General features: G+C 38.3%; 1 protein-coding gene across 2 annotated transcripts in view; it reads left to right on the top strand.

Moving 5' to 3' along the window:
* The window catches only part of PDE3B (phosphodiesterase 3B), a 175,814-nt gene that overhangs the window by 144,154 nt on the left and 18,681 nt on the right, over window positions 1–12,979 (top strand). For both annotated transcript variants that reach the window (XM_060157789.1, XM_060157788.1), the window contains exon 12: window positions 2,134–2,247. In XM_060157789.1, the coding sequence (XP_060013772.1) occupies window positions 2,134–2,247 (114 nt within the window). The remainder of the gene's footprint in view (window positions 1–2,133; window positions 2,248–12,979) is intronic.

Here is a 12,979-nt window from a genome sequence, read left to right as displayed (position 1 = left end):
ATAATTTAATGTGTGTTATATGTACTATAATTACCACTTACAAAGTAGGCATTTTGAAAAGTGGCTGAATTTTATAAATGGAATAAAGTGATATTTTAAGGTGGACTTCAAGGGCAGGGGGATTGAAAAAAGAAAGCCATGGTGGGGAGTTTTCACGGTCACCTCCAATTAGGATATATTGGTTAAGACAAGAGTCTCTGGGGAATTCCCCGGCAGTCCATTGGTTAGGACTCAGTGTTTCCACTGCAGGGGGCACAGGTTTGATCCCTGGTCAGGGAACTAAGATCCCACGCACCCACGTGCCGTGCTGAGCAGCCAAAAAAAAAAAGTCACTGGGACCTAACTTTTCTAAATTTTAGGTTCCAAATTTATAAATGGGAATAACAATAGTACCTACCCCATAGGTAGTGATAATAACGTAAAGCACATATCAAAATTCATGGCACATAGTAAATGGTCAATAAAAGGTCATGATTGTATTAATAATAAGCTCCTAGTGGGTTGACATCATATCTATAGTCTAAACATTCAGTATTGTATCATTTGCTAATGCTACATGGAAGGTACACATTAAATATTTGTTGAAACATCAGCTATGACTATAATCATTAGATTCACAAAGGTTATCTCATTTAATCTTTGTTGGAAAGGTTGTATTATCTACCTTTTACAGGTGAGAAGTAAAAATTCAGAAGGATCTTTCCCAAGATCATAAAACTGGAAATAGCAAAACTGGGTTTCACTTGTAGGTCTTGCCTTTTCACATAGTGGTATTTCAGTAAACCAGTGTTTTATTGATCATATGCTACATGTCAGACACTATTCTGGATGTTTATATAAAGGTATATACCTTTTAACATGTACTCCTTATAGCAGGCCTGAGAGAGAGTTATTTCTTATCTGGCGAGGTGGCTGTCCAAGTATCCAGAATTTTAAACTGTTCTATGTGCCTTTGTGCAGAAATTGTTTTGTTTGCAAACATGGGTCTCCATAACCGAGACACTATTTGCATATTTTTAAGTTAAATTTTTTTTTACATCTTTATTGGAGTATAATTACTTTACAATGGTGTGTTAGTTTCTGCTTTATAACAAAGTGAATCAGTTATACATATACATATGTTCCCATATCTCTTCCCTCTTGTGTCTCCCTCCCTCCCACCCTCCCTATCCCACCCCTCTAGGTGGTCACAAAACACTGAGTTGTCCCTGTGCTATGCGGCTGCTTCCCACTAGCTATCTATTTTACGTTTGGTAGTGTATATATGTCCATGCCACTCTCTCACTTTGTCACAGCTTACCCTTCCCCCTCCCCATATCCTCAAATCCATTCTCTAGTAGGTCTGTGTCTCTATTCCTGTCTTAAACCTAGGTTCTTCTTGACATTTTTTTCCCTTAAATTCCATATATATGTGTTAGCATACGGTATTTGTCTTTCTCTTTCTGACTTACTTCACTCTGTATGGCAGACTCTAGGTCTATCCACCTCATTACAAATAGCTCAATTTTGTTTCTTTTTATGGCTGAGTAATATTCCATTGTATATATGTGCCACATCTTCTTTATCCATTCATCCGATGATGGACACTTAGGTTGTTTCCATCTCCCGGCTATTGTAAATAGAGCTGCAATGCACATTTTTGTACATGACTCTTTTTGAATTATGGTTTTCTCAGGGTATATGCCCAGTAGTGGGATTGCTGGGTATTATAGTAGTTCTATTTGTAGTTTTTTAAGGAATTTTAAAAGTCACAAAAAGCAACCGTAGGGATTTCCCTGGCACTTTCACTGCAGGGACCCACCCTAGTTTGGGAACTAAGATCCCGCAAGCCTCGCAGACTGGCCAGAAAAAAAAAAACGCAAACTTAAGTAAATTAGCCCTGGTAATGCTGCCTTTTCTTTGACCCCTCTAATATGTTTTCATAGTATATGTGAAAGTTTTTAAAAGAAAGCTTTTTAACACATCAATAAACTTTTACAAAATAAGATGAAACAAAAACATAATTGTTGGAAATTATTCTAAGCCATATATTTTATTTATGAGGATACAGTATGACTAGAAAGTACTTTTTAAAATGTCCTATGTTAAAAATAACAGAATGATCATTTTTATAAAACATTTTGGTGACTTTAGATCACAATCGTATACATGCCACAGATGTCCTACATGCTGTTTGGTATCTGACAACACGGCCAATTCCTGGTTTACAGCAGATCCACAATGATCATGGAGCGGGAAATGAAACAGGTACTTCCTTCTATAAATCTTTCCTTTAATTATTTGATTAGGAATAATAAATCATACTATCTCATTTCATTATCTCTGTTCTCCTAAAAGTTTTATTAAGTAAACTTTGGTATAGATAAAGGACTATGTAAATTTTGAAGAATAAGGACATGCAAATTAGGAAACCCACTACCCATCTTAAAAGTGAGGTTAAGATTCAGTACTACTCAACCTACCATGTTTCTTTTCTGTGTCCCACAGTGCTGCCTTCTTCACTGAGGTAGCCAATATCCTGAATATGATAATCATTTATTTGCTTTTCTTTCAATTCTTAGTTTTTTTGTTTTAGGTGTATCATGTAAATTTAAAATATATGACATTCCCAACAAAAGTGGACATGTTTAAAATCTTCATATAAGTATTTAAATAATAATATTAAAGAACTTGTTAACATTCAAATTTTGTTTCCTCATAAATGTAACTATTTATACAAATATAATGAATTATAACATTCATGGCTCTCTCATTCTAGTTTATAAAAGAGGGGAGACGGGAATTACCTGGTGGTCTAGTGGTTAGGATCCGGCACTTTCACTGCTGTGGCCTGGGTTCAATCCCTGGTGAGGGAACTGAGATCCCAGAAGCTGTGTGGCCAAAATTTTTAAAAATTAAAAAAAAAGAGGAGAAATGCTCCAATAAAATACACACATGCACACACACACACACACACACACACAAATCAGGACAGAATTTGCTCAATTACAAATGCCTGAGGAATATTACCATACTAATCAGTGTAAATGTGATATAGTCTTAGCCACTGCTTTACATTCTTTGGTGGTTTAAAGTACTGCCATTGTTTGATGGATTGGCCTTATGTCACTGGTTCATTTTTGTCTGCCATCCATACTCTTTTGTAGAGCTCTTCCTTCCTTCCAGTAGTTCCGTGCTTCCATCAGAGATCATTTTCTTCAGCCTTTTTGTTTGTAGATGTATTTTTTTAAGTTTTTATTTATTTATTTATTTTGGCTGCATTGGGTCTTCATTGCTGCACGCTGGCCTTCTCTTGTTGGGGCAAGCAGGGGCTACTCTTTGTTGTGGTGCACGGGCTTCTCATTGCAGTGGCTTCTCTTGTTGCGGAGCACAGGCTCTAGCCGTGCGGGCTTCAGCAGTTGTGGCACATGGGCTCAGTAGTTGCGGCTCGCAGGCTCTAGAGCGCAGGCTCGGTAGTTGTGGCGCATGGGCTTAGTTGCTCCACAGCATGTGGGATGTTCCCAGACCAGGGCTCAAACCCGTGTCCCCTGCATTGGCAGGTGGATTCTTAACCACTGTGCCACCAGGCAAGTCCCTATAGATGTATTTATTTTGTCTTAGAATAATGTTTTCTTATTTCAGCACATTTGTAGATACCTCTGGGTTCATCTTCTGACTTCTATAGTTTCTGTTGACAAATCAGCCATAAGTCTTTTTTCTCCTTGAAAGTATTATGTCCCTTTTCTCTTTGCTATTGGTTTTTAACATTTTGACTATGATGCACTCAGATGATATTCTTTGTATTCATCCTATTTGGGGTTCACTGAACTTCTTGAATATATTGATTAATATCTTTTGTTTTCTATCACACTCTTCAAAATTCTTCCAGCCTTCTCCCACTGCCCAATTCCAAAGCTGTTTTCACATTTTTTAGGTATTTGTTACAGCAACACCCTACTTCCAAGTGCCAAAATCTGTATTAGTTTTCTATTGCTGCTGTAACAAATTACCACAGACTTAGTGGCTTAAAACAATACAAATTTGGGGAATTCCATGGCAGTCCAGTGTTTAGGACTCTGCACTCCCAGTGCAGGGGGCATGAGTTCCTACATGCCACATGGTGTGGAATGTTTCCTTGCCCCCTCCAACTTCTACAAGCCACCTGCATTCCATGGCTCATGGCCCCTTCTTCAAAGACATCAGCGTTGTATCTTCAAGTCTGTCTCAGACCCTGACCTTTTCATCCTTCAAAAGAATTAGCAAAAAGTGGTACAGCTACAATGTTGGTTTTCTGTCCAGAGTACACATTCCTGACAGTGCATCTCCTACTTTTAATATTTTTTGCAGTCTGAACAGGTTGAGAATTTCCCAAATTATCAAGTTTTGCTTAACAGTTCTCCCTCATTTTTCTCTTGCATTTTATTTCAAACAGTAAGAAACCTGGCTATATATCTTTAATACTTTCCTTGGAAATCTCCTCAGCTAAATATCTAAGGTCATTGTTTACAAGTTTTTTATTCCACATACGCAGCACACAATTCAACTAAGCTTTCTGCTGCTATATTGACAATGATCCTCTTTCCTCTAGTTTCCAATTATGGGTTCCTCTGAGCCCTCACTGGCAGTGCCCTTGACAGCAGTTTTCTACCACCAGCCTGTTCAAGATGATTTAAGTATTCCCTAAGGCAATGCCTGTTTTCTCTTCCATGCACTTTACTTCCTCCTGAGTTATTACTAGCAATGCTATAAGTCCTTATACACAATATTATGGAATCAAGTATGTGTAGAAGACAAAGCTTCCTTTGGGAGACCAAGTAGCTGTTGAAATGTAAAATTGTGGTAGAAACAAAGACTATAAGGACTATGGGATGTGCTGCCTTATTCTGATTGCAATGGAGAATTAATAGAAAAAAAAATGATGACACCAAAAGTATAAGCAACAAAAGCAAAAATAAACAAGTGTGACTACATCAAACTAAAAAGCTTCTACACAGCAAAGGAAACAATTTAAAAAATGAAAATGCAACCTACAGAATGGGAGAAAATATTTGCAAACCATATACTGGGTAAGGGGTTAATATCCAAAATACATAAAGAACTTGTACAACTCAATAACCAAAAAACAATCCAATTTTTAAAAATGGGCAGAGAAACAAAATAGACATCCAGATGGCCAACAGGTACATGAAAAGGTACTCAGCCTCACTAATCATTAGGGAAATGTAAATCAAAACCACAATGGGAGGCTTCCCTGGTGGCGCAGTGGTTGAGTCCACCTGCCGATGCAGGGGACGCGGGTTCGTGCCCCAGTCCAGAAAGATCCCACATGCCGCAGAGCGGCTTGGCCCGTGAGCCATGGCCGCTGAACCTGCGCGTCCGGAGCCTGTGCTCCGCAACGGGAGAGGCCCCAACAGTGAGAGGCCCGCGTACCGCAAAAAAAAAAACCACAATGGGATATCACCTCACACTTGTTAGAATGGCTGTCATCAAGAAGGCAAGAGGTAAGTCTTGGGCAGGATGTGGATATAAGGGAACACTTGTGCACTGTTGAAGGGAAGGTAAATTGGTTCAGCCACTGTGAAAACAGTATGGAGATTTTGATTCCTCAAAAAAATAAAAATAGAACTATCATATGAAGTAGCAATTTGTGGGTATATATCCAAAGGAAATGAAAACAGAAGTTTAAAGAGATATACACACTCCCATGTTTATTACATCATTATTCACAATAGCCAAGACATGGAAATAACTTGTCTGTCAATGGATGAATGGATAAAGAATGTGTGTGTGTGTGTGTGTGTGTGTGTGTGTGTATGTGTATGTGTATATACACACAATGGAATATTATTCAGCCATGAGAAAGAAGGCAATCCTGCCATTTTCAACAACACGGATGAGCTTGAGGGCACTATTATGCTAAATGAAATGTCAGACAAATACTTTACGATATCACTTATGTATGGAATCTAAAAATGTTGAACTTGTAAAAACAGGCCATGAGTGAGGGAATTGGTGATATGTTGTTTAAGGGTACAAACTTGGAACTAGTAGATAAACAAGTTCTGGAGGGCTAATGCACAGCATAATGATTATAGTCAACAGTACTATATTATAAAGCTCAACGTTGCTGAGAGACTAGATCTTAATTGTTCTCACCACAAAAAAGAAATGATAGTTATGTGGTGTAGTGAGGTGTTAGCTAATGCTCCAGGTGGTAATCATATTGCAGTATACAAATGTATCAAATCAACACCTTGTATACCTTAAATTTACACAGTGCTTTGTGTCAATTATATTTCAATAAAAAAAAAGAAATGAAATGACACGTTTAGAGTTTAAATGAATGGTTAGAGAACCAGATAGCTAAAAGATTCCTTAATTTTTATAGTAGTAGGATCATAACTACTGAAAACATAATCCAAAGTCTGATCCTGAAGTTACCTGAAATACAATTCAAGTTGAGTTCATGGCCTCACTAAGCCTCTTATGTTAGAACTACGGTATCAATTGGGAAAGAAAGGACCCTGATAACTAACTGGAAGGGGAATATTTGAGTAGATTTCAGTAAATCTGATTACCCTGAACCCCTCAAATCTTGCTGTACCTCCCTGCTGAGAAACAATCATTTCTCCTTGTGTTGGTTGCCTGAAGACCTTGTAACAACCTCACCTGAGATTCTTGACTTGTAGGGGAATGTTATTTCACCTCTAAATCCAGTCCCACCACCTCTCATTTCTTTGTGATCCATAATTAATCTCATATCTGCCAGGATCTAAGTCTGCACCAGAATAATTTCCTAAATTTATATTGGCAGAAACCTGAGGAACATATGTGGGAATGGACTTAAAGTGTTACAGCAAGGGAAAGGAAGGTAATGGTTGATCATTCTGAATTTATTGATATAGGTGTACCTATTAGAGATTCTGGATTCAGGGCATTAGCTTGAGTGTTCGGCAGTGGCCCTAACAGTTTGCTCCATTCATTGTCTGAAATCTAGGCATGAAGAGAAATTGAGGTGTCACAACTTCCTGATATACTGTGGAGGAAGGAATTCAAAGGCTTACACTGATAGGATATTGAAATGGAATAGGATATGAAATGGTCATGTAGTCTTCCCACCCATACCTAACCATGTCCCTCAGAAGTGTCCCCCTTCATCAGTGTTGAGAAATACATTGCAACGCTAACTCCTGGAGGGTAAACTACCACACTGGCCCACCAATCATAGTAGGGGCTTACGGAATTTAGATGATAAAAGGACTTTTGGCCTGGGTCCATCTCATAGTGATAGTTCCCTGAACCCACCCATTTTTGGAATGCACAGTTGGAATAAACATATTTAGCAACTGGCAGAATCTCTCCATTAATTCCTTGATCTCTGCAGAGAGGACCATCATGGTGGGAGGGGTCAAGTGAAATCTCCTGAAACTGCCTCATTCTAGCAAAATAGTGAACCAAAGCAGTACCTTGTTTCTGGATGGACTGCAAAATTAGTGCCACCATCGAATGCTTAATAAATGCAGGAGTGGTGACTTCCATCACATGCTATTTGACCTGTGGTACTTTAGCTTTTACACAAGATGAATGGATCTTGAAAAATGATGGTGGGTTATTCTAAACTTCATCAGGTAGTGACTCCAGTTGTCACAGCTGTTCCAGATATGAATTTTTGAATAAGTCAATCCTACTCATCCTATTTGGTACACAGCTGTTAATCTGGAGAAATGTGTCTTTTTTTATACCTGTTAGCAAAATCCACAAGAAGACATTTACTTTCTCATCTGGCAGGCATAGCAGTACACTTTCATCATCCTAGTTCTGGGCTATATCAAGTCTCCCGTTCTGTTATAATCTAGCCTAGTCCCATAAGGTATCAAAGTGGTCCAGTATAATGACCAGATAATGCTGAATAGCTCTACTGTGCAAGATGTAACAAATATCCTAGATACCTTGATAAGAGTGCCAGAGGAAGAGAAATGAGAGAACTTGCACAAAAATTCAGAGATTTGCTACCTCAGTGAAGTTATTAGGAATCTGGTGGTCTAGGATACGTTGAGGTATCCTCTCCAAGGTTAGGGACAATTATTTTGAATTCTCTACCTAGAGTGCTCTTTGGATTCTAAAGGCAAATTTACAATATCTCAGTACTGCTGCTCCAACCCATGAACTGTAAGGCTATGAATTTTATGTGCAACTCAGAGCAGGAGAATCATGTGAAGCAGTTTCAGGGTAGTGTAAGCTGCTTGGACACTTGGCAATATGACCCTCAACACATCCAGCAGTTTTCAGAGTGTCTTTGGCAGGTAGGGATCCTCTGTGGAGTTACAGAAGATCACTACAAGGGAATCATAGTATAAATCCTTAGGATTTTGAGGCAGTGCCCATCCTTCTTCCTCGGATAACTGTTCTTTTTGTAAAACAGCTGCTAGATTGTTACTGGGCTCTGATAGAGTTTGAATATTTGACCATGTGCACTAAGTTACCACATGACCTGCCTGTCCTAAACTTGGGCCCTCTGACTCTCCTAAAGTTGGCATGTACAGTATAGCACTCAATCATCAAGAGGAAATATTAAATACAAGGTTAGTTTTGAGCTGCCCCTGAAGGAACAGGAGACTCCAGATATGAACTCAGATTCCTATGGCAGCTATTGCTAATACGTTGGCACTCTTCCTTAATCCATATGGCTTCATGGGCAATTACCCATGACCGGGTGACTGAAGGAGAAAAGACCTGGTTTCTAGATTGTTTTGGCCCATATACCAGTCAGTACCTCCTGAAAGTGGATGACTACAGCTTTATAGACTCTCAAAGGTATCCTTTGAAGGATAAAAAGGGGAAGGTAAATCCAGTCAGTAGGCAGAACATCAAGCAGTAAATCTGCTTGTTTATTTGGCCTAGAGAGAGAGATGACCAGGAGAAAGGGTCTACACAGATACATGGCCCATGGGTAATAGCTTGCTTGGATACTTAGAGTTTTAGAAGGAAGAAGATTGGAAAATTGGTGATAAGGAGTTCTGGGAAAGAGATTTGTGGCTAGACTTCTCAGAGTGGAGGATATCTGTTTCCCATGTGAATGCTTACTGTAATGGTTAATTTTATGTGTCAACTTGGTTGAACCATGGTGCTCAGACATTTGGTCAAATATTTTTCTGGATGTTTCTGTGAGGCTGTATTTTAGATGAGATTAACTCATCAGTGGATTTTGAGTAAAGCAGATTGCTCTCCATAATGTGGGTGGGCCTCATCCAATCAGTTGAAGGCTTTAATAGAACAAAGACTGACTTCCCCCCAGAAAGAAGGAATTCTGCCTGCAGACAGCCTCCATACTTGAACTGCAGCATTGACTCTTACCTGGTTCTTCAGTCTGCTAGCCCATACTGCAGATTTTGGACTTGCCAGCCTCCATATTCACATGAGCCAATTCCTTAAAATCTCTCTCTCTCTCTTTCTCTCTCTTTCTCTCTCTCTCTCACACACACACACATACACTCTCACACACAAACACACACACTGTTGGTTCCACTTCTCTGTACAACCCTAACTAATACACTTCCCAGAGAGCATTCCCTGCAAAAGAGGCTCTCAATAATCAAGTAGTCAAAATGACCTCTTCTCTTGATTATCAATCAGATTCTTTCCTTAGCTACTCCCGTTTTCATTTGGTGGGCTTATAAACACAATAGCCAAGATGGCAAGAATGGAGATTACGTATGGGTTTAGCAACACGGACTTCCTCTCACTGAGGCTGGCCTGACCCTGGCTTCTGTTGAGTGCCCAGCTTGGCAATAGGAGAAACCAATGGTGAGCCCTTGATATAGCACCATTCCCTGGGGGAATATCCAGTCATCTATCTGGTAGTAGTAGGTTGATTATATTGGATCCCTTGTCTTATAGAAGAGACAACTTTTGTTCTCACTTACTCTGTGTATGGATTTACCTTTACTGTCTATAGTGCTTCACCATCACCATCTATGAACTTAGTGAATGCCTTATTCACCATTGGCTTATTATATACAGTATTGCATATCAAGGAACTCATTTTTGCCTCAAAAGATTGTTGCACTGGGCTCATGCTCACAGAATTTACTGATCTTTTCATGAACTTTATCATCCCACAGCTGGCCTGAGAGAATGACATATTGAAGACTCAGTTGGGGCACCTGTTAGGTGAAAACATTTTGTGGGGCTAAGGTGCTGTCCCACAAAATGTGGTTTATTTTCTGAACCAGTGACCAGTATATGGTACCATTTCTCCTATTTCAAGAATACACAAATCTGTGAATCAAAGAGTGGGATTAGGAGGTTTTTTTCTGTTACCTCAAACGATCCACTTAGAAAATTTTTGCTTCTCCCCCAACCCCCACCAAAACAAACAAAAACTTGGCTTACACACCTTAGTTGCCAAGGAAAAATGCTTTCAATAGAGGACACATAAAAGGGAAACTGTAAACTGAGACTGACATCTGGCCACTTTGTGTTCTCCATGCCTTTGAACCAGTAGACAGGAGGAGGATTCTGTACAAGGTCAGGTGATTGATCCTGTCTGATCCTCATTATCAAGAAAAAATAGGGTTCCTACTACACATGGGAGGATGTATGTTAGGAACCCAGGGGATTCTCTGACCTTTTTGGTACTCCTATGTCCAGTGACAAAAGAGAATGAAAAACTGCAGTAATCCAGTGCCATAAGGGTCACTAATAGTACAGACCCCTGTAAGTATGGGTCATCCCACTGGGCAAAGAACCATAATCAGTAGAGATGCTGGCTGAGCAAAAAGGGAATGAGGGATGGGTAGTGAAATAAGAAAATGATTGAATCCCAAACACAGCTATGTGACCAGTCACAGAAATGAAGTCTATAATAGCCATGTATTTTCCTCATTGCTTTGATATATATTGATATTTATTTTATATATTAAGCATTTTTTTTTCTGCCTCTTTCTCTTCTACCAGTCAGTATGCAGTTGATGGAAATTTGGGTTCTTTCCACTTTTGGGGTGTTATGAATAATGCTGCTATGAATATTCTACCAGCTTTTGTGTGGGTATATGTTTTCATTTCTCTTGGCCATATACCTAGTTTTATGGAATTACTGGGTCATAAGGTGACTCTGTGGTTAACATTTAGAGGAACTGCCAAACTATTTTCCAAAGTGGCTGCACTATTTTACATTCCCACACACAGCATATGAAGGTTCCAATTTCTTGTTATTATCTATCTATCTTTTTGATAGCCATTCTAGTAGGTGTGAAGTGGTATCTCATTGTGGGTTTTTTGATTCACATTTCCTTAATAGCGAATGACATTGAGCATCTTTTCATGTTGTTATGGGCCATTTCTATATCTTCTTTTTCCATTTAAAAATTTGGTCATTTGTCTTTTCATTACTGAGTTGTAGAAGTTCTTTATATATTCTGGATACAAGTATCTTATTAGATTTATGATTTGCTATTTCCTCACATTGTGTTGTCTTTGCACTTTTTTGATGGTGTCTGTTGAAGCACAGAAGCTTTTAATTTTGATGAAGTTTATCTTATTTTTTCTTTCATTACTCATGCTTTTGGTGTCATATCTAAGAAGGGTTTGTGTAACTCAAGGTCATGAAGATTTACTATGTTTTCTTCCAAGAGTTTCATAGTTATAGCTAGCTCTTAAGTTTAGGTCTAGGATCCATTGGAGCTAATTTCGGGGGATGAAATAAGGAAGAGGTCCAACATTCATTCTTTAGCACATGGATATCTAGTTGTCCCAGCACCATTTGTTGAAAAATTTTCTTTATATATTCTGTACATGGTTGGCTCTTAAATGTTATGAAATCAGTTTCTACCTTTTAAGATGTGAGCATTAAATGAAACAACATGTATGAAAGTGCCTTGCATCACGCAGGGCATAGTTGGCTCTCAACGAGGTCTTGGCACGCTTGTCCAAAAGCAATTGACCATATATATGAGGATTTATTTCCGGACTCTCAAATCTATTCCACTGATCTATGTGTCTATCCTATGCCAGTACCACGCAATCTTTGTTACTAAAGCTTTGTAGTAAACTTTGAAATTATTCTTCTTTCTCAAGATTGTTTTGGCTAATCTGGATCTCTTGCATTTCCATATGAATTTTAGGGCCAGCTTATATATCTCTTGTACCAAAAAAGCCAGCTGGGATTTTGGTAGGGATTGTGTTGAACCATAGATCATTTTGGGGAGTATTGCTATCTTAACAATATTAAGTCTCCTGAACCAGGAACATGGGTATTTTTCTACTTATTTAAGTCTTCTTTAATTTCTTTCAACAATATTTTTTAGTTTTCAGAATACTGGTTCTGCACTTCTTTTGTTAAATTTATTCCTAAGTACTTTATTCTTGTTGATGCTAGTGTAAATGGAATTGCTTTCTTGGGTTCATTTTTTGATTATTCATTCCTAGTGTGAAGAAATAAAATTGATTTTTTGCATATTGATCTTGTACCCTGCAACCTTTATGATCTCATTTATTAGTTCTAATAGTTTTCCAGTGGATTTTTTAGGATTTTTCTGTATACAATCATGTCATTTACAAATAGAGGTAGTTTTACCTCCTCCTTTTCAATCTGGATGCCTTTTACTGAGGCCTGCTTTTATTTATTTAATTTTTTAAAGATTTTTTTTTTTGATGTGGACCATTTTTAAAGTCTGTATTGAATTTGTTACAATATTGCTTCTGTTTTATGTTTTGGTTTTCTGGCATGTGGGATCTTAAGCTCCCCTATCAGGGATTGAACCCACACCCCCTTCATTGGAAGGTGAAGTCTTAACCACTGGACCGCCAGGGAAGTCCCATGAGGCCTCTTTTTTAAATGAGATCTACAGTAGTTATGTTTAGTTGTCCTTGCCATCTATTTTCTTTTTTATACTACTAATTTTTATAGTACTAATGTTAAGTATATACAAACTAATGTATTAAGATCCTAATATGTCAATTCTAAGTAATTATTGAGTTTAAAAGGATTTTTTGGCCATTT

The sequence above is a fragment of the Lagenorhynchus albirostris genome, chromosome 9, assembly GCF_949774975.1.
Source record: "Lagenorhynchus albirostris chromosome 9, mLagAlb1.1, whole genome shotgun sequence".
Classification (NCBI taxonomy): domain Eukaryota; kingdom Metazoa; phylum Chordata; class Mammalia; order Artiodactyla; family Delphinidae; genus Lagenorhynchus; species Lagenorhynchus albirostris.
Note: the sequence above shows the minus strand (reverse complement) of the source record. Positions and strands in the feature narration are given on the sequence as shown.